The 26,995-nt window shown below is 49.2% G+C and overlaps 1 protein-coding gene across 1 annotated transcript in view; it reads right to left on the reverse strand.

Annotated features, from left to right (window-relative positions):
* Positions 1–3,578: 3,578 nt before the first annotated feature.
* LOC139395231 (sperm-associated antigen 1-like) overlaps positions 3,579–26,995 on the reverse strand; it is a 59,149-nt gene continuing 35,732 nt past the window's right edge. The window contains exons 14-19 of the mRNA XM_071142879.1: positions 25,944–26,101; positions 21,646–21,787; positions 13,368–13,494; positions 13,033–13,191; positions 9,917–10,336; positions 3,579–6,142 (exon numbers count right to left, since the gene is read on the reverse strand). Coding sequence (XP_070998980.1) covers positions 6,017–6,142; positions 9,917–10,336; positions 13,033–13,191; positions 13,368–13,494; positions 21,646–21,787; positions 25,944–26,101 — 1,132 coding nt within the window. The 3' untranslated portion in view covers positions 3,579–6,016. The remainder of the gene's footprint in view (positions 6,143–9,916; positions 10,337–13,032; positions 13,192–13,367; positions 13,495–21,645; positions 21,788–25,943; positions 26,102–26,995) is intronic.

Here is a 26,995-nt window from a genome sequence, read left to right on the forward strand (position 1 = left end):
AGGAAGGCTGACGAACGAGGATGTGGTGGATTGAGACCGCAGCCCATACAGGTACGGAAGGAAGGCTGACGAACGAGGATGTGGTGGATTGAGACTGCAGCCCATACAGGTACGGAAGGAAGGCTGACGAACGAGGATGGATTGAGGAAGGATTGAGACCGCAGCCCATACAGGTACGGAAGGAAGGCTGACGAACGAGGATGGATTGAGGAAGGATTGAGACCGCAGCCCATACAGGTACGGAAGGAAGGCTGACGAACGAGGATGTGGTGGATTGAGACTGCAGCCCATACAGGTACGGAAGGAAGGCTGACGAACGAGGATGGATTGAGGAAGGATTGAGACCGCAGCCCATACAGGTACGGAAGGAAGGCTGACGAACGAGGATGGATTGAGGAAGGATTGAGACCGCAGCCCTTCCAAAACACAAATTACATGTCCAAATTACATGTCCAAAAAGGATGTACCACCAGGTCTCTGACCTCCTCCCTATAGGCTGTCTCATCGTTGTCGGGGATCAGGCCTACCACCAGGTCTCTGACCTCCTCCCTATAGGCTGTCTCATCGTTGTCGGGGATCAGGCCTACCACCAGGTCTCTGACCTCCTCCCTATAGGCTGTCTCATCGTTGTCGGGGATCAGGCCTACCACCAGGTCTCTGACCTCCTCCCTATAGGCTGTCTCATCGTTGTCGGGGATCAGGCCTACCACCAGGTCTCTGACCACCTCCCTATAGGCTGCCTCATCGTTGTCGGTGATCAGGCCTACCACCAGGTCTCTGACCTCCTCCCTATAGGCTGTCTCATCGTTGTCGGTGATCAGGCCTGTCTCATCGTTGTCGGGGATCAGGCCTGTCTCATCGTTGTCGGGGATCAGGCCTACCACCAGGTCTCTGACCTCCTCCCTATAGGCTGTCTCATCGTTGTTGGAGATCAGGCCTGTCTCATCGTTGTCGGGGATCAGGCCTACCACCAGGTCTCTGACCTCCTCCCTATAGGCTGTCTCATCGTTGTTGGGGATCAGGCCTGTCTCATCGTTGTTGGAGATGAGGCCTGTCTCATCGTTGTCGGGGATCAGGCCTACCACCAGGTCTCTGACCTCCTCCCTATAGGCTGTCTCATCGTTGTCGGTGATCAGGCCTGTCTCATCGTTGTCGGGGATCAGGCCTGTCTCATCGTTGTCGGGGATCAGGCCTACCACCAGGTCTCTGACCTCCTCCCTATAGGCTGTCTCATCGTTGTCGGGGATCAGGCATACCACCAGGTCTCTGACCTCCTCCCTATAGGCTGTCTCATCGTTGTCGGTGATCAGGCCTGTCTCATCGTTGTTGGGGATCAGGCCTGTCTCATCGTTGTTGGAGATCAGGCCTGTCTCATCGTTGTCGGGGATCAGGCCTACCACCAGGTCTCTGACCTCCTCCCTATAGGCTGTCTCATCGTTGTCGGTGATCAGGCCCTACCACCAGGTCTCTGACCTCCTCCCTATAGGCTGTCTCATCGTTGTCGGGGATCAGGCCTACCACCAGGTCTCTGACCTCCTCCCTATAGGCTGTCTCATCGTTGCCGGGGATCAGGCCTACCACCAGGTCTCTGACCTCCTCCCTATAGGCTGTCTCATCGTTGTCGGGGATCAGGCCTACCACCAGGTCTCTGACCTCCTCCCTATAGGCTGTCTCATCGTTGTCGGGGATCAGGTCTACCACCAGGTCTCTGACCTCCTCCCTATAGGCTGTCTCATCGTTGTTGGGGATCAGGCCTGTCTCATCGTTGTTGGAGATCAGGCCTGTCTCATCGTTGTCGGGGACCAGGCCTACCACCAGGTCTCTGACCTCCTCCCTATAGGCTGTCTCATCGTTGTCGGTGATCAGGCCCTACCACCAGGTCTCTGACCTCCTCCCTATAGGCTGTCTCATCGTTGTCGGGGATCAGGCCTACCACCAGGTCTCTGACCTCCTCCTATAGGCTGTCTCATCGTTGTCGGTGATCAGGCCTACCACCAGGTCTCTGACCTCCTCCCTATAGGCTGTCTAGTCGTTGTCGGTGATCAGGCCTACCACCAGGTCTCGGAGGAGGGACTAGGAGGGGACTAGCACACACCCCTGAGGGAGTACAGGAGGGGACTAGCACACACCCCTGAGGGAGTACAGGAGGGGACTAGCACACACCCCTGAGGGAGTACAGGAGGGGACTAGCACACACCCCTGGGGAGTACAGGAGGGGACTAGCACACACCCCTGGGGAGTACAGGAGGGGACTAGCACACACCCCTGAGGGAGTACAGGAGGGGACTAGCACACACCCCTGAGGGAGTACAGGAGGGAACTAGCACACACCCCTGAGGGAGTACAGGAGGGGACTAGCACACACCCCTGAGGGAGTACAGGAGGGGACTAGCACACACCCCTGAGGGAGTACCGGAGGGGACTAGCACACACCCCTGGGGAGTACAGGAGGGGACTAGCACACACCCCTGGGGAGTACAGGAGGTGACTAGCACACACCCCTGGGGAGTACAGGAGGGGACTAGCACACACCCCTGAGGGAGTACAGGAGGGGACTAGCACACACCCCTGAGGGAGTACAGGAGGGGACTAGCACACACCCCTGAGGGAGTACAGGAGGGGACTAGCACACACCCCTGAGGGGCTCCAGTGTTAAGGATCAGCGTGGCAGACGTGTTGTTACCTACCCTCACCACCAGGATCCAGTTGCAGAGGGAGGTGTTTAGTCCCAGGATCCTTAGCTTTGTGATGAGCTTCGTGGGCACGATGGTGTTGAACGCTGAGCTGTAGTCAACGAACAGCAAGCATTCTGAGGCAGATATCAGTTTTTAGTGACAATAAGAATCAAGAGGACAATTGGTCTTCACTTTTATTCAGTTTTTCATAACATTAATATATTCACAATCATTGTGATTTTGTACAGTATCAGAGAAATAAGCATGTATAAACTATTTATCCCAGTTTTATTGTTAAAGAACCATTTACATTTTTGACTTAAAACACATTTTTACATATTTTTAATTTTGCTATAGAATGGTTAAACCAAGCGACTCCCTTAAACCAAGCGACTCCCTTAAACCAAGCGACTCCCTCACTGAGCCGCTAGCCCGCTGACCATGCAGCTATATTGCTATAGAATGATTAAACCAAGCGACTCTCTTAAACCAAGCGACTCTCTTAAACCAAGCGACTCTCTTAAACCAAGTGACTCTCTTAAACCAAGCGACTCTCTTAAACCAAGCGACTCCCTCCCTGAGCCGCTAGCCCGCTGACCATGCAGCTATATTGCTATAGAATGATTAAACCAAGCGACTCCCTTAAACCAAGCGACTCCCTCACTGAGCCGCTAGCCCGCTGACCATGCAGCTATATTGCTATAGATTGATTAAACCAAGCGACTCTCTTAAACCAAGCGACTCTCTTAAACCAAGCGACTCTCTTAAACCAAGCGACTTCCTCCCTGAGCCACTAGCCCGCTGACCATGCAGCTATATTGCTATAGAATGGTTAAACCAAACGACTCCCTCCCTGAGCCACTAGCCCGCTGACCGTGCAGCTATATTGCTATAGAATGGTTTAACCAAGCGACTCCCTCCCTGAGCCACTAGCCCGCTGACCGTGCAGCTATATTGCTATAGAATGGTTAAACCAAGCGACTGGTACATTCAGATCACTTTGAGGTTGACACAGAAAGAAGAAGAACACACTGACATTTTGACAAGTCATTTTAAATGTACTATTGTCTTCTGCAACGAACAGAACATCTGAAATGGGTTCACGACAGAACATCTGAAATGGGTTCACGACAGAACATCTGAAATGGGTTCACGACAGAACATCTGAAATGGGTTCACGACAGAACATCTGAAATGGGTTCACAACAGAACATCTGAAATGGGTTCACGACAGAACATCTGAAATGGGCTCACGACAGAACATCTGAAATGGGTTCACGACAGAACATCTGAAATGGGTTCACAACAGAACATCTGAAATGGGTTCACAACAGAACATCTGAAATGGGTTCACAACAGAACAGTGTAGATCCAAAAGCTGAACTCCAAAGGCACATCTCACAAAGATGCTGCTTCTCGTCTCTCCACTGTGAGCATTAGACTGCTGGATGGAAGGGTGCTCTGCTGGCTGACTGGCTGACTGGCTGGCTGGCTGGCTGGCTGGCTGACTGACTGGCTGGCTGACTGACTGGCTGGCTGGCTGGCTGACTGGCTGGCTGGCTGGCTGACTGACTGACTGACTGACTGACTGACTGGCTGGCTGGCTGGCTGGCTGACTGACTGGCTGGCTGGCTGGCTGGCTGGCTGGCTGGCTGACTCATAACTTCTGGTCATTTCTTCAAAAGATACATGTTTTTACACACTTACTTTGCATTTACCTGGACTTCCTGTATAATTCCCCGTTAGTATTGAGCACATTGCTTCATCATTGTTTTCAGACAAATGGGGGTTATACACAGAACTGAGACGACTGCCCCAAAACTAGCACTGTATTTCTAGACAGAGAACGGATGGTCAAATACTCCTTGAACCCCAGAGGAAATAGTGCCGTTTGGATCGTTTATTCGCTCGGTTAATATTGTGATTTATGCTTCATGCATTAATCTAGTTCAATATCAGCACGATAAAGCTGTACAACAACATGTTGTTTTCTGAATAGCCTCTGGGGCTAACGCTAGCCCGGTCAATTCAAGTCGTTATGTCTTCCAAGCTTTAAAAAAAACACAAATCAACCGTCCTATTGGCCAGTCAAAGCAGCCTGGGAAAGTAGTCCTACATTGTAATGGTTGTTATCTGATTTGACAAGGTTCTGCAGGCTGGAGAATGGACCTGGCCCGCAGAACACGGACCCAGCAGGAGAATGGACCTGGCCCGCAGAACACGGACCCAGCAGGAGAATGGACCTGGCCCGCAGAACACGGACCCAGCAGGAGAATGGACCTGGCCCGCAGAACACGGACCCAGCAGGAGAATGGACCTGGCCCGCAGAACACGGACCCAGCAGGAGAATGGACCTGGCCCGCAGAACACGGACCCAGCAGGAGAATGGACCTGGCCCGCAGAACACGGACCCAGCAGGAGAATGGACCTGGCCCGCAGAACACGGACCCAGCAGGGAAATGGACCTGGCCCGCAGAACACGGACCCAGCAGGGAAATGCTGACAGATATCTTGGAACATTGGACCTTATGCATTGATGTTTTTTAAAAGCTAAATAGTTCACAACATTTACTGTCGGTCAACTAACGCTAAAACAGATCAGGGTGAATAAGGTCTTTGGAGAGAGAAATACCTAGTAGAGGTCGGTAGAGATGTGATATATTACACAGAGAGAAATATCTAGTAGCGGTCGGTAGAGATGTGATATATTACACAGAGAGAAATACCTAGTAGCGGTCGGTAGAGATGTGATATATTACACAGAGAGAAATACCTAGTAGCGGTCGGTAGAGATGTGATATATTACACAGAGAGAAATACCTAGTAGAGGTCGGTAGAGATGTGATATATCACACAGAGAGAAATACCTAGTAGCGGTCGGTAGAGATGTGATATATTACACAGAGAGAAATACCTAGTAGAGGTCGGTAGAGATGTGATATATTACACAGAGAGAAATACCTAGTAGCGGTCGGTAGAGATGTGATATATTACACAGAGATAAAGAAACAGGTCGGTTTGGGTCCGTAATGCTCTGAGCTCGTTCAGCATCTTCTGAGTCGTGTTGTGCAACGTTGCATAGATCCAGTACGTCATGTTGGGAGCTTCACGCAGGACAGAGTGAAGGGTCGCGTTTGAGAACATCAAAATCGTGGTGTATCATGGGTAAATTGTGACTTGACCTACAAAATAATATTGAGAGGTGATTTGCAGTCTGGACTCGTATTTAAAGTCGGCTGTGATGTTTCCAAATGGTGCCTTATTCCCTCCATAGTGCACTCTGTAATAGGGACCTATTTGGGATGCGCTCCAGCAGGCCAGACAGGGTCAGAGGTTAGAGGTCAGATGTACTTGTTGGCCAGGTTCTGCACATCGTTCTTACTGAAGGCATCACTGTCCACAGCAGACAGACGGTCAAACAGTCGAGTCATCTGATCATGTTCACTCTTTAGCAGCATCACGACGACCTGGTAACACACAGAGACGAGAGGTTAACACACAGAGACGAGAGGTTAGCACACAGAGACGAGAGGTTAGCACACAGAGACGAGAGGTTAACACACAGAGACGAGAGGTTAACACACAGAGACGAGAGGTTAACACACAGAGACGAGAGGTTAACACACAGAGACGAGAGGTTAACAGGGCATCCGTTAACTTCACTAGGGTAGGGTGCAGCATTAGGACATTTGGATGAAACGCGAGCCCAAATTAAACTGCCTGCTACTCAGGCCCAGAAGCTAGGATATGCATATAAGGTTAACACACAGAGACGAGGGGTTAACACACAGAGATGATTAAACTGCCTGCTACTCAGGCCCAGAAGCTAGGATATGCATATACGGTTAACACAGCATCACGACTACCTGTTGATACACAGTGGCCTTTAAAACAGCTGTTTCCCTGATCGGTATCAATAAACAATACAACATCACAGTGGTCAAAACAGCAGCGTCAGTAGAGACACACAGTGGTCAGTAGAGACACACAGTGGTCAGTAGAGACACACAGTGGTCAGTAGAGACACACAGTGGTCAGCACTACAACCTGACAACAGTAGAGACACACAGTGGTCAGTACTACAACCTGACAACAGTAGAGACACACAGTGGTCAGTAGAGACACACAGTGGTCAGCACTACAACCTGACAACAGTAGAGACACACAGTGGTCAGTACTACAACCTGACAACAGTAGAGACACACAGTGGTCAGCACTACAACCTGACAACAGTAGAGACACACAGTGGTCAGTACTACAACCTGACAACAGTAGAGACACAGTGGTCAGTAGAGACACAGTGGTCAGCACTACAACCTGACAACAGTAGAGACACACAGTGGTCAGTACTACACCCTGACAACAGTAGAGACACACAGTGGTCAGTACTACAACCTGACAACAGTAGAGACACACAGTGGTCAGTACTACAACCTGACAACAGTAGAGACACACAGTGGTCAGTAGAGACACACAGTGGTCAGTACTACAACCTGACAACAGTAGAGACACACAGTGGTCAGTACTACAACCTGACAACAGTAGAGACACACAGTGGTCAATACTACAACCTGACAACAGTAGAGACACACAGTGGTCAGTACTACAACCTGACAACAGTAGAGACACACAGTGGTCAGTAGAGACACACAGTGGTCAGCACTACAACCTGACAACAGTAGAGACACACAGTGGTCAGTACTACAACCTGACAACAGTAGAGACACACAGTGGTCAGTACTACACCCTGACAACAGTAGAGACACACAGTGGTCAGTACTACAACCTGACAACAGTAGAGACCCACAGTGGTCAGTAGAGACACACAGTGGTCAGCACTACAACCTGACAACAGTAGAGACACACAGTGGTCAGTACTACAACCTGACAACAGTAGAGACACACAGTGGTCAGTACTACACCCTGACAACAGTAGAGACACACAGTGGTCAGTAGAGACACACAGTGGTCAGTACTACACCCTGACAACAGTAGAGACACACAGTGGTCAGTACTACACCCTGACAACAGTAGAGACACACAGTGGTCAGTACTACAACCTGACAACAGTAGAGACACACAGTGGTCAGTACTACACCCTGACAACAGTAGAGACACACAGTGGTCAGTACTACAACCTGACAACAGTAGAGACACACAGTGGTCAGTACTACAACCTGACAACAGTAGAGACACACAGTGGTCAGTACTACACCCTGACAACAGTAGAGACACACAGTGGTCAGTACTACACCCTGACAACAGTAGAGACACACAGTGGTCAGTACTATAACCTGACAACAGTAGAGACACACAGTGGTCAGTACTACAACCTGACAACAGTAGAGACACACAGTGGTCAGTACTACAACCTGACAACAGTAGAGACACACAGTGGTCAGCACTACAACCTGACAACAGTAGAGACACACAGTGGTCAGTACTACACCCTGACAACAGTAGAGACACACAGTGGTCAGTACTACAACCTGACAACAGTAGAGACACACAGTGGTCAGCACTACAACCTGACAACAGTAGAGACACACAGTGGTCAGTAGAGACACACAGTGGTCAGTACTACACCCTGACAACAGTAGAGACACACAGTGGTCAGCACTACAACCTGACAACAGTAGAGACACACATTGGTCAGTAGAGACACACAGTGGTCAGTACTACAACCTGACAACAGTAGAGACACACATTGGTCAGTAGAGACACACAGTGGTCAGCACTACAACCTGACAACAGTAGAGACACACATTGGTCAGTAGAGACACACAGTGGTCAGTACTACACCCTGACAACAGTAGAGACACACAGTGGTCAGTACTATAACCTGACAACAGTAGAGACACACAGTGGTCAGTACTACAACCTGACAACAGTAGCGACACACAGTGGTCAGTACTACAACCTGACAACAGTAGAGACACACAGTGGTCAGTACTACAACCTGACAACAGTAGAGACACACAGTGGTCAGCACTACACCCTGACAACAGTAGAGACACACAGTGGTCAGTACTACAACCTGACAACAGTAGAGACACACAGTGGTCAGCACTACACCCTGACAACAGTAGAGACACACAGTGGTCAGTACTACAACCTGACAACAGTAGAGACACACAGTGGTCAGCACTACAACCTGACAACAGTAGAGACACACAGTGGTCAGTACTACAACCTGACAACAGTAGAGACACACAGTGGTCAGTACTACACCCTGACAACAGTAGAGACACACAGTGGTCAGCACTACAACCTGACAACAGTAGAGACACACAGTGGTCAGTAGAGACACACAGTGGTCAGTACTACAACCTGACAACAGTAGAGACACACAGTGGTCAGTACTACAACCTGACAACAGTAGAGACACACAGTGGTCAGTAGAGACACACAGTGGTCAGTACTACACCCTGACAACAGTAGAGACACACAGTGGTCAGTAATACAACCTGACAACAGTAGAGACACACAGTGGTCAGTACTACACCCTGACAACAGTAGAGACACACAGTGGTCAGTAGAGACACACAGTGGTCAGCACTACAACCTGACAACAGTAGAGACACACAGTGGTCAGCACTACAACCTGACAACAGTAGAGACACACAGTGGTCAGTACTACAACCTGACAACAGTAGAGACACACAGTGGTCAGTACTACACCCTGACAACAGTAGAGACACACAGTGGTCAGTAGAGACACACAGTGGTCAGCACTACAACCTGACAACAGTAGAGACACACAGTGGTCAGCACTACAACCTGACAACAGTAGAGACACACAGTGGTCAGTACTACAACCTGACAACAGTAGAGACACACAGTGGTCAGTAGAGACACACAGTGGTCAGCACTACAACCTGACAACAGTAGAGACACACAGTGGTCAGTACTACAACCTGACAACAGTAGAGACACACAGTGGTCAGTAGAGACACACAGTGGTCAGCACTACAACCTGACAACAGACTGTCTAGTTTAGCTAAATAAAAATATCCAAAACACTGAACAAGAATGAAAAATACATTCATTTCATTCCGGGATTCAAAACGAACCACAAAGCACCATCATCTCACTGCACTTGACTTATGAAGGACATTTTCCAGACGTTCACCAAGATCACATTAACATGCGAAGACTTTTAAAAGGCAAGGAGCAGCGCGACGTTGGTTCATTGTGGTTTGTTTTGAATGGTCGGCCAAGGTGAAGCTTCTAGATCATACCGAGAACCTGTCAGCAGTGTGTAGATGGTTGAGGTGCTGGTAGACGAGGTCAGGGTCCTTCTGTAGGAGCTGTGTGTCCAGGGTCTGCATAAGGAAGCTGACTGTGTGTCCATCCAGCTGATTACTGAGGTAGACGGGCAGAGTCTCAGGGGGAACACGGCTCAGCAGCTCAGCACAGGCTGGGAGGTTGGACTGGGCCCGCGCTGCGTTCAGGGACTGGTTGAACTCATAGGCGTTCGAGGGCTGGAGGTTGATGGTTATTGCCTCTTCCTCTCCTCCTCTTCCTCCTCCTCCACAGTGGTTCTCTGCTGGGCCTGGGGTTGACGTGGATGTTGTTGATGTTTCTGCTGTCTCTGATTCTGCTGCTTTGGTCCTGTCTGGCTCTGCAACCTGCCGGTCTTCGTCCTCAGTCCCCTCAACCTGACGGAGGACAGGAAGACAGCTTGTGACCATCTAGACACCGCTTTGTGGCCCCTAATTACATTATCTAGTGTCCTTCCTCATGATTACATTATCTAGTGTCCTTTCCATTATTACATTAGCTGTGTCCTTCCCCATTATTACATTAGCCGTGTCCTTCCCCATTATAACATTATCTAGTGTCCTTCCCCATTATTACATTAGCTGTGTCCTTCTCCATTATTACATTAGCTGTGTCCTTCCCCATTATTACATTATCTAGTGTCCTTCCCCATTATTACATTAGCTGTGTCCTTCCCATTATTACATTAGCTGTGTCCTTCTCCATTATTACATTAGCTGTGTCCTTCCCCATTATTACATTATCTAGTGTCCTTCCCCATTATTACATTAGCTGTGTCCTTCCCCATTATTACATTATCTAGTGTCCTTCCCCATTATTACATTAGCTGTGTCCTTCCCATTATTACATTAGCTGTGTCCTTCCCCATTATTACATTAGCTGTGTCCTTCCCCATTATTACATTAGCTGTGTCCTTCCCCATTATTACATTAGCTGTGTCCTTCCCATTATTACATTATCTAGTGTCCTTCCCCATTATTACATTATCTAGTGTCCTTCCCCATTAATAAATTAGCCGTGTCCTTCTCCATTATTACATTAGCTGTGTCCTTCCCCATTATTACATTACCTAGTGTCCTTCCCCATTATTATATTATCTAGTGTCCTTCCCCATTAATAAATTAGCCGTTACCTTCCCCATTATTACATTATCTAGTGTCCTTCCCCATTATTGCATTAGCTGTGTCCTTCCCATTATTACATTAGCTGTGTCCTTCCCCATTATTACATTATATGTGTCCTTCCCCATTATTACATTAGTTGTGTCTTAACCATTATTACATTATCTGTGTCCTTCCCCATTATTACATTAGCCGTGCCCTTCCCCATTATTACATTAGCCGTGTCCTTCCCCATTATTACATTAGCTGTGTCCTTCCCCATTATTACATTAGCTGTGTCCTTCCCCATTATTACATTAGCTGTGTCCTTCCCCATTATTACATTAGCTGTGTCCTTCCCCATTATTACATTAGCTGTGTTCTTCCCCATTATTACATTAGCTGTGTCCTTCCCCATTATTACATTAGCTGTGTTCTTCCCCATTATTACATTAGCGGTTTCCTACCCCATTATTACATTAGCTGTGTCCTTCCCATTATTACATTAGCTGTGTCCTTCTCCATTATTACATTAGCTGTGTTCTTCCCCATTATTACATTAGCTGTGTCCTTACCCATTATTACATTAGCTGTGTCCTTCTCCATTATTACATTAGCTGTGTCCTTCCCATTATTACATTAGCTGTGTCCTTCTCCATTATTACATTAGCTGTGTTCTTCCCCATTATTACATTAGCTGTGTCCTTACCCATTATTACATTAGCTGTGTCCTTCTCCATTATTACATTAGCTGTGTTCTACCCCATTATTACATTAGCTGTGTCCTTCTCCATTATTACATTAGCTGTGTCCTTCCCCATTATTACATTAGCGGTTTCCTACCCCATTATTACATTAGCTGTGTCTTAACCCATTATTACATTAGCTGTGTCCTTCCCGATTATTACATTACCTGTGTCCTCTGTTTTTTACTTGGCCGTTACTGAATCTCATTTCTGTACAGCACTTTGCACTGTAACTATGTCTGGGTCGAGAGAACTGGCCCAAGGTGTAGAACAAGTGTTGGCTAGCTACAGTACCTCAGTGATGGGTCCAGTCCTCCTTCAGTGATGGGTATGGTAGTATAGTGTATGTATTAATGTGTAGTATAGTGTATGTATTAATGTGTAGTATAGTGTATATATTAATGTGTAGTATACTGTATATATTAATGTGTAGTATAGCGTATATATTAATGCATAGTATATTCTACCTCAGTGATGGGTATGGTAGTATAGTGTATATATTAATGTGTAGTATAGTGTATATATTAATGTGTAGTATACTGTATATATTAATGTGTAGTATAGTGTATATATTAATGTGTGGTATAGTGTATATATGAATGTGTATTATAGTGTATATATTAATGTGTAGTATACTGTATATATTAATATGTAGTATAGCGTATATATTAATGCATAGTATATTCTACCTCAGTGATGGGTATGGTAGTATAGTGTATATATTAATGTGTAGTATAGTGTATATATTAATGTGTGGTATAGTGTATATATTAATGTGTAGTATAGTGTATATATTAATGTGTGGTATAGTGTATATATTAATGTGTAGTATAGTGTATATATTAATGTGTAGTATAGTTTATATATTAATGTGTAGTATAGTGTATATATTAATGTGTAGTATAGTGTATATATTAATGTGTAGTATAGTTTATATATTAATGTGTAGTATAGTGTATATATTAATGTGTAGTATAGTGTATATATTAATGTTGGGTATAGTGTATATATTAATGTGTATTATAGTGTATATATTAATGTGTAGTATAGTGTATATATTAATGTGTAGTATAGTGTATATATGAATGTGTAGTATAGTGTATATATTAATGTGTAGTATAGTGTATTATTAATGTGTAGTATATTTTACCTCAGTGATGGGTATGGCAGTATAGTGTATATATTAATGTGTAGTATAGTGTATTATTAATGTGTAGTATATTCTACCTCAGTGATGGGTACAGTTCTCCTGGGGTTGCTAGGTGATCCCCGGGCCAGACTCTGTCTGAGCAGCAGCGTGACCTCCTCCAGCTCCTTCTCAGCCTCCGCTACGTTGGGATCCTGCTGTAGCACCTCCTGTAGGTCAGAGCTGCACGCCAGGTAGTCCTGGGGATGGGGGCACACACACACACACACACACACACACACACACACATATATATGTGGAGGAAGAGGAAGAGACCAGGTAGTCGTTTCAATACCTGTCTACAAAAGTAGTCAACCCAGATTGGCGGCCAAACCCGCGAACTAGTCGTGTGAATCCCTAAAACCTGTCCCTTTACCTTGAGGCCTTTATTGGCCATGGCCCGTCTGTAGAAGGCCTTCTTATTGGCTGGCTCCAGCCTCAGGGCAGAGTCACAGTCCTGCTTGGCTTCAGCAAACATATCTAGCTTCAGGAAGCACAGCGCTCTAAGGACAGAATGTAATACAGTATTATAGTGTATCTCTATGGAGGCAGAGTGTAATACAGTATTTTAGTGTCTCTATGGAGGCAGAATATAATACAACAGTATTATAGTGTCTCTATGGAGGCAGACTGTAATACAACAGTATTATAGTGTCTCTATGGAGGCAGACTGTAATACAACAGTATTATAGTGTCTCTATGGAGGCAGACTGTAATACAACAGTATTATAGTGTCTCTATGGAGGCAGACTGTAATACAACAGTATTATAGTGTCTCTATGGAGGCAGAATGTGATACAACAGTATTATAGTGTCTCTATGGAGGCAGAATGTGATACAACAGTATTATAGTGTCTCTATGGAGGCAGAATGTAATACAACAGTATTATAGTGTCTCTATGGAGGCAGAATGTAAAACAACAGTATTATAGTGTCTCTATGGAGGCAGAATGTGATACAACAGTATTATAGTGTCTCTATGGAGGCAGAATGTGATACAACAGTATTATAGTGTCTCTATGGAGGCAGAATGTAATACAACAGTATTGTAGTGTCTCTATGGAGGCAGAATATAATACAACAGTATTATAGTGTCTCTATGGAGGCAGACTGTAATACAACAGTATTATAGTGTCTCTATGGAGGCAGACTGTAATACAACAGAATTATAGTGTCTCTATGGAGGCAGAATGTAATACAACAGTATTATAGTGTCTCTCTGGTTCTGGAGGATAACACAACACTGTTGTTCAACATAGCAGCCAAACACAGCTCATACAATCAGCCTCTCTTGTATTTTCCTGACCCCACAGACAGACATCCTCGCACCAAGACAAACTACAGTGTTTTAATATTGATAAGCCTGTCGTTCCTCTGGCGTACTCAACACTTCGCCTAAGGCCATGTGTGTGTTGTAAAGCTGTCCTTTTTAGCCACGCTCTCATGTGGCTGTGGAGTGTGTACTGTGACTGTCTGTGGAGTGTGTACTGTGACTGTCTGTGGAGTGTGTACTGTGACTGTCTGTGGAGTGTGTACTGTGACTGTCTGTGGAGTGTGTACTGTGACTGTCTGTGGAGTGTGTACTGTGACTGTCTGTGGAGTGTGTACTGTGACTGTCTGTGGAGTGTGTACTGTGACTGTCTGTGGAGTGTGTACTGTGACTGTCTGTGGAGTGTGTACTGTGACTGTCTGTGGAGTGTGTACTGTGACTGTCTGTGGAGTGTGTACTGTGACTGTCTGTGGAGTGTGTACTGTGACTGTCTGTGGAGTGTGTACTGTGACTGTCTGTGGAGTGTGTACTGTGACTGTCTGTGGAGTGTGTACTGTGACTGTCTGTGGAGTGTGTACTGTGACTGTCTGTGGAGTGTGTACTGTGACTGTCTGTGGAGTGTGTACTGTGACTGTCTGTGGAGTGTGTACTGTGACTGTCTGTGGAGTGTGTACTGTGACTGTCTGTGGAGTGTGTACTGTGACTGTCTGTGGAGTGTGTACTGTGACTGTCTGTGGAGTGTGTACTGTGACTGTCTGTACACACACAGGGCTTTACGCAGAACAGGACGTGAACACAAAGGTAGGGTGCAGTGAGTCATGTCAGGGTGGCCAGTCCCTTTCCTCTCTATGGTACAGAACACTCTGTCAACGCTGACAACACTACTCTCTACCTGCTAGGAGGGGAGGGGAGAGGAGAGGGAGACGAGGGGGAGAGGAGAGAGGGGGAGAGGAGAGGAGAGAGGGGGAGGGGAGAGAGGGGGAGAGGGGGAGAGGAGAGGAGAGAGGGGGAGAGGAGAGGAGGAGGAGGGGGAGAGGAGAGGAGGAGGAGGGGGAGAGGAGGAGAGGAGGAGGAGGAGGGGGAGAGGAGAGGAGAGAGGGGGAGGGAAGAGGAGGAGGGGGAGAGGAGAGGAGAGAGGGGGAGAGGAGAGGAGAGAGGGGGAGGAGGGGGAGAGGAGAGGAGAGGGAGAGGAGAGGCGGGAGGAGAGGAGGAGGGGGAGAGGAGAAGGAGACGAGAGGGAGGGAAGAGGGAGAGGGGGAGAGGGAGAGGAGGGATGGGAGAGGATGAGAAACGGAAACGGGGTCGTGTTCATTAGTGCAAACCGTAGCAAAAAAGTTTTGCAACAGAACGTGACAATAAGCGTTTCTTATTAGACAAGTTCAGGTAGTCCGTCCCTGTTTCAGTCCGTTTGTTCTGTTTCGGTGCCTAATGAATAGGACCCAGGTTTCCCATCCCAGGGGGGCCCGTGTTGCATGTCTTTCTAGGACAATTTACGCTCCGCTACCCTGTTCTGTAGTACACACTGTGTCTATAATTAGGCTATGAGAGAGAGAGGAGCAGACACCCTGCTGTCCTCTGCTGTTCCTGTTTGTATTTCCACACTACAGCAACAATACCTCTGATTAGTCTGACTGGATTTACTGACAGCAGGCTGGCTGGGGTTAGAGCAGGCTGACTGGGGTTAGAGCAGACTGGCTGGGGTTAGAGCCGACTGGCTGGGGTTAGAGCAGACTGACTGGGGTTAGAGCAGACTGACTGGGGTTAGAGCAGACTGACTGGGGTTAGAGCAGACTGACTGGGGTTAGAGCAGACTGACTGGGGTTAGAGCAGAGTGGCTGGGGTTAGAGCAGACTGACTGGGGTTAGAGCAGAGTGGCTGGGGTTAGAGCAGACTGACTCGGGTTAGAGCAGAGTGGCTGGGGTTAGAGAAGAGTGGCTGAGGTTAGAGCAGACTGACTGGGGTTAGAGCAGACTGACTGGGGTTAGAGCAGACTGACTGGGGTTAGAGCAGACTGACTGGGGTTAGAGCAGAGTGGCTGGGGTTAGAGCAGACTGACTGGGGTTAGAGCAGAGTGGCTGGGGTTAGAGCAGACTGACTCGGGTTAGAGCAGAGTGGCTGGGGTTAGAGAAGAGTGGCTGAGGTTAGAGCAGACTGACTGGGGTTAGAGCAGACTGACTGGGGTTAGAGCAGACTGACTGGGGTTAGAGCAGAGTGGGGTTAGAGCAGAGCGGGGTTAGAGCAGAGCGGGGTTAGAGCAGAGCGGGGTTAGAGCAGAGCGACTGGGGTTAGAGCAGACTGGCTGGGGTTAGAAAAGACTGGCTGGGGTTAGAGCAGACTGGCTGGGGTTAGAGCAGGCTGGCTGGGGTTAGAACACAGACCGGGGTTCTGTTCCCACTGGTTACACAGACCGGGGTTCTGTTCCAACGGGTTACACAGACCGGGGTTCTGTTCCAACGGGTTACCCAGACCGGGGTTCTGTTCCAACTGGTTACACAGACCGGGGTTCTGTTCCCACTGGTCACACAGACCGGGGTTCTGTTCCCACTGGTTACACAGACCGGGGTTCTGTTCCCACTGGTTACACAGACCGGGGTTCTGTTCCCACTGGTTACACAGACCGGGGTTCTATTCCCACTGGTTACACAGACCGGGGTTCTGTTCCCACTGGTCACACAGACCGGGGTTCTGTTCCCACTGGTCACACAGACCGGGGTTCTGTTCCCACTGGTTACACAGACCGGGGTTCTGTTCCCACTGGTCACACAGACCGGGGTTCTGTTCTCACTGGTTACACAGACCGGGGTTCTGTTCCCACTGGTTACACAGACCGGGGTTCTGTTCCCACTGGTCACACAGACCGGACCGGGGTTCTGTTCCCACTGGTCACACAGACCGGGGTTCTGTTCACACTGGTCACACAGACCGGGGTTCTGTTCCCACTGGTTACACAGACCGGGGTTCTGTTCCCACTGGTCACACAGACCGGGGTTCTGTTCCCACTGGTCACACAGACTGGGGTTCTGTTCCCACTGGTCACACAGACCGGGGTTCTGTTCCCACTGGTCACACAGACCGGGGTTCTGTTCCCACTGGTCACACAGACCGGGGTTCTGTTCCAACTGGTCACACAGACCGGGGTTCTGTTCCAACTGGTCACACAGACCGGGGTTATGTTCCCACTGGTCACACAGACCGGGGTTCTGTTCCCACTGGTTACACAGACCGGGGTTCTGTTCCAACGTGTTACACAGACCGGGGTTCTGTTCCAACGGGTTACACAGACCGGGGTTCTGTTCCAACTGGTTACACAGACCGGGGTTCTGTTCCAACTGGTCACACAGACCGGGGTTCTGTTCCAACTGGTCACACAGACCGGGGTTCTGTTCCAACTGGTCACACAGACCGGGGTTATGTTCCCACTGGTCACACAGACCGGGGTTCTGTTCCCACTGGTCACACAGACCGGGGTTCTGTTCCCATTGGTCACACAGACCGGGGTTCTGTTCCCACTGGTCACACAGACCGGGGTTCTGTTCCCACTGGTCACACAGACCGGGGTTCTGTTCCCACTGGTTACACAGACCGGGGTTCTGTTCCCACTGGTTACACAGACCGGGGTTCTGTTCCCACTGGTTACACAGACCGGGGTTCTATTCCCACTGGTTACACAGACCGGGGTTCTGTTCCCACTGGTCACACAGACCGGGGTTCTGTTCCCACTGGTCACACAGACCGGGGTTCTGTTCCCACTGGTTACACAGACCGGGGTTCTGTTCCCACTGGTCACACAGACCGGGGTTCTGTTCTCACTGGTTACACAGACCGGGGTTCTGTTCCCACTGGTCACACAGACCGGGGTTCTGTTCCCACTGGTCACACAGACCGGGGTTCTGTTCCCACTGGTCACACAGACCGGGGTTCTGTTCACACTGGTCACACAGACCGGGGTTCTGTTCCCACTGGTCACACAGACCGGGGTTCTGTTCCCACTGGTCACACAGACCGGGGTTCTGTTCCCACTGGTCACACAGACTGGGGTTCTGTTCCCACTGGTCACACAGACCGGGGTTCTGTTCCCACTGGTCACACAGACCGGGGTTCTGTTCCCACTGGTCACACAGACCGGGGTTCTGTTCCCACTGGTTACACAGACCGGGGTTCTGTTCCCACTGGTCACACAGACCGGGGTTCTGTTCTAACTGGTTACACAGACCGGGGTTCTGTTCCCATCACATTCAGTGCATTAGGAATGTGTTCAGAACCCTTCCCCTTTTCCCACATGTTGTTACATAACAGCCTTATTCTAAACTAGACCAAATAAAAACAATTCCTCATCAATCTACACACAATACCCCATAATGACATCACAATACCCCATAATAACATCACAATACCCCATAATGACATCACAATACCCCATAATGACATCACAATACCCCATAATGACATCACAATACCCCATAATGACAAAGCGAAAACAGGTTATGAAACATAGAAAAACAGAATTACCTTATTTACATAAGTTTTCAGACCCTTTGCTATGAGACTCAATTGAGCTCAGGTGCATTTTGTTTCCATTGATCATCCTTGAGATGTTTCTACAACTTGATTGGAGTCCACCTGTGGTAAATTCAATTGATTGGACATGATTTGGAAAGGCACACACCTGTCTATATAAGGTCCCACAGTTGACAGTGCATGTCAGAGTAAAAACCAAGCCATGAGGTCGAAGGAATTGTCCGTAGAGCTCCGAGACAGGATTGTGTCGAGGCACAGATCTGGGGAAGGATACCAAAACATTTCTGCAGCATTGAAGGTCCCCAAGAACAAAATGGCCTCCATTCTTAAATGGAAGGAGTTTGGAACCATCAAGACTCTTCCTAGAGCTGGCCGCACAGCCAAACTGAGCAATCAGGGAGAAGGGTCACCCTGACAGAGCTCCAGAGTTCTTCTGTGGAGATGGGAGAATCTTCAAGAAGGACAACCAACTCTACATCACTCCACCAATCAGGCCTTTACGGTAGAGTGACCAGAAGGAAGCCACTCCTCAGTAAAAGGAACATGACAGCCCACTTGGAGTTTGCCAAAAGGCACCTAAAGGACTCTCAAGACCATGAGAAACAAGATTCTCTGGCCTGATGAAACCAAGATTGAACTCTTTGGCCTGAATGCCAAGCGTCACATCTGGAGGAAACCTGGCAGCATCTCTACGGTGAAGCATGGTGGTGGCAGCATCAGAGCCCAGACTTGAACCCGATCGAACATCAATGGAGAGACCTGAAAATAGTTGTGCAGCGACGCTCCCCATCCAACCTGACAGAGCTGGAGAGGATCTGCAGTGAAAAATGTGTGCCAAGCTTGTAGCATCATACCCAAGAAGACCTGAGGCTGTAATCGCTGCCAAAGGTGCTTCAACAAAGTACTGAGTAAAGGGTCTGAATACTTAAGTAAATGTGATATTTTATTTTGTCTTATTATTTGTAAAAAAAAAATCTAAAACCTGTTTTTGCTTTGTCATTATGGGGTATTGTGATGTCATTATGGGGTATTGTGATGTCATTATGGGGTATTGTGATGTCATTATGGGGTATTGTGATGTCATTATGGGGTATTGTGATGTCATTATGGGGTATTATGATGTCATTATGGGGTATTGTGATGTCATTATGGGGTATTGTGATGTCATTATGGGGTATTGTGATGTTATTATGGGGTATTGTGATGTTATTATGGGGTATTGTGATGTCATTATGGGGTATTGTGATGTCATTATGGGGTATTGTGATGTCATTATGGGGTATTGTGATGTCGTTATGGGGTATTGTGATGTCGTTATGGGGTATTGTGATGTCATTATGGGGTATTGTGATGTCATTATGGGGTATTGTGATGTCATTATGGGGTATTGTGATGTCATTATGGGGTATTGTGATGTTATTATGGGGTATTGTGATGTTATTATGGGTTATTGTGATGTCATTATGGGGTATTGTGATGTTATTATGGGGTATTGTGATGTCATTATGGGGTATTGTGATGTCATTATGGGGTATTGTGATGTCATTATGGGGTGTTGTGATGTCATTATGGGGTATTGTGATGTCATTATGGGGTATTGGGGTATTGTGATGTCATTATGGGGTATTGTGATGTTATTATGGGGTATTGTGATGTTATTATGGGATATTGTGATGTTATTATGTGGTATTGTGATGTTATTATGGGGTATTGTGATGTTATTATGGGGTATTGTGATGTTATTATGTGGTATTGTGATGTTATTATGGGGTATTGTGATGTCATTATGGGGTATTGTGTGCAGATTGAAGAGGGGGGGTGGGGAAACCAAGTTAATCAGTTTCAGAATAAGGGGGGGGTGGGGAAACCAAGTTAATCCGTTTCAGAAGAAGAGGGGGGGGGGGGGGGGGGAACCAAGTTAATCCGTTTCAGAAGAAGAGAGGGGGTGGGGAAACCAAGTTAATCAGTTTCAGAAGAAGAGGGGGGGTGGGGAAACCAAGTTAATCAGTTTCAGAATAAGAGGGGGGGTGGGGAAACCAAGTTAATCAGTTTCAGAAGAAGAGGGGGGGTGGGGAAACCAAGTTAATCAGTTTCAGAAGAAGAGGGGGGGGGGGAAACCAAGTTAATCCGTTTCAGAAGAAGAGGGGGGGTGGGGAAACCAAGTTAATCAGTTTCAGAAGAAGAGGGGGGGGTGGGGAAACCAAGTTAATCAGTTTCAGAAGAAGAGGGGGGGTGGGGAAACCAAGTTAATCAGTTTCAGAAGAAGAGGGGGGGTGGGGAAACCAAGTTAATCAGTTTCAGAAGAAGAGGGGGGGTGGGGAAACCAAGTTAATCAGTTTCAGAAGAAGAGGGGGGGTGGGGAAACCAAGTTAATCAGTTTCAGAAGAAGAGGGGGGGGTGGGGAAACCAAGTTAATCAGTTTCAGAAGAAGGGGGGGGGGGGTGGGGAAACCAAGTTAATCAGTTTCAGAAGAAGAGGGGGGGGTGGGGAAACCAAGTTAATCAGTTTCAGAAGAAGAGGGGGGGGGGGGTGGGGAAACCAAGTTAATCAGTTTCAGAATAAGGGGGGGGTGGGGAAACCAAGTTAATCAGTTTCAGAATAAGGGGGGGGGGGAAACCAAGTTAATCAGTTTCAGAATAAGGGGGGGGGTGGGGAAACCAAGTTAATCAGTTTCAGAATAAGGGGGGGGTGGGGAAACCAAGTTAATCAGTTTCAGAATAAGGGGGGGGTGGGGAAACCAAGTTAATCCGTTTCAGAAGAAGGCTGTAACGTAACAAAATGTGGAAAACGTCAAGGTGTTTGAATACTTCCCGAATGCCACTGAACATTACTGTGCCTGTTAGGATGAAGGAGACACGGTCCTTACCGGTTGGTGTAGATGGGACATTCCTCTGGCTTCAGCTTAAGGCATTCGCTGTACGTCCTCAGAGCCTCCTGGAACTGACCTTTCTTCACAAACTCATTTCCTTCTTGTTTCAGCGAATTGAAACAGACTTCTGCTTTTTGAGCTGCAGGCAAAGGAAGAAACGGTGTTGGTTGAGGAAATGTGTGACATCATACTGAGTAACTTGACAAAAATTTTAGGTTTTTGTTGTTGTAAGAATCGTATTTCACAAGAATAAGTGAGTGGTAATTTTGTCCTTTAAAATCCAGGGTGAAAACAGGTTGAATCAGCAGTCATTCATGTGATAACGGACAGCTAATCAATTAGACCACTGGGGTGTTCTGGGAAAAAGCTGCCCGCTCCCTTCTTCCATTCATCACAGTTAAAACATAAATTATGGTTGGCTGCAGCACGGCCCTGAGACTGGGGCTGGGGCTAGGGTTTAGGACTGGGGTATAGGACTGGGGCTGAGGCTGGGGCTAGGGTATAGGACTGGGGCTAGGGTATAGGACTGGGGCTAGGACTGGGGCTAGGGCTGGGGCTAGAACTGGGGCGAGGGTATAGGGCTGGGGCTAGGGCTAGGGTATAGGGCTGAGACTGGTGCTAGGACTGGGGCTAGGGTATAGGGCTGAGACTGGGGCTAGGACTGGGGCTAGGACTGGGGCTGGAGCTAGGACTGGGGCTGTGACTGGAACTGGGGCTGGGACTGGGGCTAGGGTATAGGACTGGGGCTGGGGTATAGGGCTAGGGTATAGGACTGGGGCTGGGGCTAGGGTATAGGGCTGAGGCTAGGGTATAGGGCTGGGTCTAGGGTATAGGGCTGGGGCTAGGGTATAGGGCTGAGGCAGGGGCTAGGGTATAGGGCTGGGGCTTGGTTATAGGGTATAGGGCTGGGGCAGGGGCTAGGGTATAGGGCTGGGGTATAGGACTGGGGCTGGGGCTAGGGTATAGGGCTAGGGTATAGGGCTGGGGCTAGGGTATAGGTCTGGGGCTAGGGTATAGGGCTGGGGCTAGGGTATAGGGCTGGGGCTAGGGTATAGGGCTGGGGCTTGGTTATAGGGCTGGGGCAGGGGCTAGGGTATAGGGCTGAGGCTGGGGCTAGGGTATAGGGCTGGGGCTAGGGTATAGGGCTGAGGCAGGGGCTAGGGTATAGGGCTGGGGCTTGGTTATAGGGTATAGGGCTGAGGCTAGGGCTGGGACTGGGGCTAGGGTATAGGGCTGAGGCTAGGGTATAGGGCTGAGGCTGGGGCTAGGGTATAGGGCTAGGGTATAGGGCTGAGGCTGGGGTATAGAGCTGAGGCTAGGGTATAGATAGGGCTGATGCTGGGGTATAGGGCTGAGGCTGGGGCTAGGATACAGGGCTGGGGCTGGGGCTAGGGCTTGGGTACAGGGCTAGGGCTGAGGCTGGGTATAGGGCTGAGGCTGGGGCTAGGGCTTGGGTATAGGGCTGAGGCTGGGGCTAGGGCTTGGGTATAGGGCTGGGGCTTGGGTATAGGGCTGAGGCTGGGGCTAGGGTACAGGGCTGGGGCTAGGGTGTAGGGTATAGGGCTGGGGCTAGGGTATAGGGCTAGGGTATAGGGCTGGGGCTAGGGTATAGGGCTGAGGCTGGGGTATAAGGCTGAGGCTGGGGCTAGGGTATAGGGCTGGGGCTAGGGTATAGGGCTTGGGTATAGGGCTGAGGCTAGAGCTAGGGTTTGGGTATAGGGCTGGGGTATAGGGCTGAGGCTGGGGCTAGGGTATAGGGCTGAGGCTGGGGCTAGGGTATAGGGCTGAGGCTGGGGCTAGGGTATAGATAGGGCTGAGGCTGGGGCTAGGATATAGGGCTGGGGCTAGGGTATAGGAGGGCTGGGGCTAGGGTATAGGGCTGAGGCTGGGGCTAGGGCTGGGGCTTGGTTATAGGGCTGAGGCTGGGGCTAGGGTATAGGGCTGGGGCTAGGGTATAGGGCTGGGGCTAGGGTATAGGGCTGGGGCTAGGGTATAGGGCTGGGGCTAGGGTATGGGGCTGGGGCTAGGGTATAGGGCTGAGGCTAGGACTGGTGCTAAGGATAAGACTGAGACTAGGACTGGGACTGGGGCTAGGGGAGAGGGGTATATGGCTAGGGGATAAGGCTAGGGGAGAGGGTCTAGGGGATAAGGCTAGGGGGAGGGGCTATGGCTGGAGGGGAAGGGCTAGGGAGAGTAGGGCTAGGGGAGAGGGGCTAGGGGATAAGGCTAGGGGAGAGGGGCTAGGGGATAAGGCTAGGGGAGAGGGGCTTGGGGATAAGGCTAAGGGCTAGGGAGAGTAGGGCTAGGGGAGAGGGGCTATGGGATAAGGCTAGGGAAGGAAGAGAGTAGGGGGGGGGTAGGGCTAGGGGGGAGGGGCTAGGGTATAGGGCTAGAGTATAAGGCTAGGGAAAGAGGGCTAGGGTATAGGGTTAGGGGGAGGGGCTAGGTTGGAGGGGCTAGGGTATAGGGCGAGGGAGGAGGGGCTAGGGGGAAGGGTATAGGGTTAGGGGGGAGGGGCTACGGTATAAGGCTAGGGGGAAGGGGCTCCAGCAGCAAACAGTATGTCCCCCTTCAGTCCTCTAGCAGACAGTATGTCTCCTCTCTCTGTTCCACTAGTCCCCCTCCAGTCCTCTAGCAGACAGTATGTCCCCCTTCAGTCCTCTAGCAGACAGTATGTCTCCTCTGTCTGTTCCACTAGTCCCCATTCAGTCTTCTAGCAGACAGTATGTCTCCTCTCTCTCTTCCACTAGTCCCCCTCCAGTCCTCTACCAGACAGTATGTCTCCTCTGTCTGTTCCACTAGTCCCCATTCAGTCCTCTAGCAGACAGTATGTCTCCTCTCTCTGTTCCACTAGTCCCCCTCCAGTCCTCTACCAGACAGTATGTCCCCCTCCAGTCCTCTAACTGACAGTGTCTCCCCCTCCAGTCCTCTAACAGACAGTGTCTCCCCCTCCAGTCCTCTAACAGACAGTGTCTCCCCCTCCAGTCCTCTAACAGACAGTGTCTCCCCCTCCAGTCCTCTAACAGACAGTGTCTCCCCCTCCAGTCCTCTAACAGACAGTGTCTCCCCCTCCAGTCCTCTAACAGACAGTGTCTCCCCCTCCAGTCCTCTAACAGACAGTATGTCCCCCTCCAGTCCTCTAGCAGACAGTATGTCCCCCTCCAGTCCTCTAACAGACAGTATGTCCCCCTCCAGTCCTCTAACAGACAGTATGTCCCCCCCAGTCCTCTAACAGACAGTGTCTCCCCCTTCAGTCCTCTAACAGACAGTGTCTCCCCCTTCAGTCCTCTAGCAGACAGTGTCTCCTGTCTCTGTTCCACTAGTCCCCCTTCAGTCCTCTAACAGACAGTATGTCCACCTCCAGTCCTCTAACAGACAGTATGTCCCCCTTCAGTCCTCTAGCAGACAGTATGTCCCCCTCCAGTCCTCTAGCAGACAGTATGTCCCCCTCCAGTCCTCTAACAGACAGTATGTCCCCCTTCAGTCCTCTAACAGACAGTGTCTCCAGTCTCTACTGCTGCAGTAGTCTATAAGACCTTTGAAGGTTCCAGCTCACAGCAGAAAGAGGATGAGGAATGATAATGATGCTTGCTGAACAGAAAATACCACCCTATTGCACTGCGTTTAACCCTGGGCTCTGGCCAAAGGTAGTGCACTATATAGGGAATAGGGTGCTATGGGCTCTGGTCAGAATTTGTGAACAACATAGCGAGTAGGGGGTCATTCTGGACTCATGCTGTGAGTCAGGCTGAATGTAGTCTCTTGTGACAGAGGAAACGGCTGGTCAGCGGACACTGATTAGCTTCTGGGTGACTACACGCTTAGCAAAATAGGTGCTATCTAGAACCTAAAAGAGTTCTTCAGCGGTCCCAATAGGAGAACCCTTTGACGAACCCTTTTTGGTTCCAGGTAGAACACTTTTGGTTCCAGGTAGAACCCTTTTGGTTCCAGGTAGAACCCTTTCCCCAGAGAGTTCTACATGGAACCCTAAAGAGTTCTACCTGGAACCAAAAAGGGTTCTACATGGAACCCAACAGAGTTCTACCTGGAACCAAAAAGTGTTCTACATGGAACCCAACAGAGTTCTACCTGGAACCAAAAAGGGTTCTACATGGAACCCAACAGAGTTCTACCTGGAACCCAACAGAGTTCTACCTGGAACCAAAAAGGGTTCTACATGGAACCCAACAGAGTTCTACCTGGAACCAAATAGGGTTCTCCTATGGGGACAGCCAAAGAACCCTTTGGAACCCTTTTGTTCTAAGAGTGTGGACTCGGCTGAGTGAGAGCCCTACCTGCGTGCTGCTTGGCCTTCTCTGCTCTGGCCTGTAGGACTTCAGCGCTGGGTGGTTCCTCCCTGCGGTGCTGCTGAGCTGATAGTGGGACCAGAGGGATCTCAGGTAGTTTCTCTCTCCACTGTTCTCCGTCCTGCTCTATCAGTAACCGCGTGATCCTGGAGGAACCACACACACACACACACACACACACACACACACACACAGCGTTATCCTCCCAGCTATCCTCTATTATGTAAGTGCAGGGACAGTGTATAAATAGAGTGTAGCTAGAGGACTGGGAGGGACAGCAGGTAATTCACACGACAGCGTTTGCTTGAAGCAGATTGACGTCTGAGCTGGATAATTAAGAGTCTATAGTTAAGGCGGTCTGACTTGGGCCTTTCAAACAACTCTCAATCACTTCACATGGTTGTGACTGTAGGGTGGATCAATTCTGTTAACTTTACCAAAATGTCCAGGTTTTCTAGATATCCTGCTCGGTGGTTTCCAGATGGCCTGCCACGGTCTCCTGATTCCAGATGGCCTGCTCACAGTCTCCTGATTCCAGATGGCCTGCTCATAGTCTCCTGATTCCAGATGGCCTGCTCATGGTCTCCTGATTCCAGATGGCCTGCTCATAGTCTCCTAATTCCAGATGACCTGCTCGGTGGATTCCAGATGGCCTGCTCATAGTCTCCTGATTCCAGATGGCCTGCTCATAGTCTCCTGATTCCAGATGGCCTGCTCATGGTCTCCTGATTCCAGATGGCTTGCTCATAGTCTCCTAATTCCAGATGGCCTGCTCGGTGGATTCCAGATGGCCTGCTCATAGTCTCCTGATTCCAGATGGCCTGCTCATAGTCTCCTGATTCCAGATGGCCTGCTCACGGTCTCCTGATTCCAGATGGCCTGCTCATGGTCTCCTGATTCCAGAAGGCCTGCTCACGGTCTCCTGATTCCAGATGGCCTGCTCACAGTCTCCTGATTCTAGATGGCCTGCTCACGGTCTCCTGATTCCATATGGCCTGCTCACAGTCTCCTGATTCCAGATGGCCTGCTCACAGTCTCCT

This window comes from Oncorhynchus clarkii, unplaced genomic scaffold (genome assembly GCF_045791955.1).
Source record: "Oncorhynchus clarkii lewisi isolate Uvic-CL-2024 unplaced genomic scaffold, UVic_Ocla_1.0 unplaced_contig_13799_pilon_pilon, whole genome shotgun sequence".
NCBI lineage: Eukaryota > Metazoa > Chordata > Actinopteri > Salmoniformes > Salmonidae > Oncorhynchus > Oncorhynchus clarkii.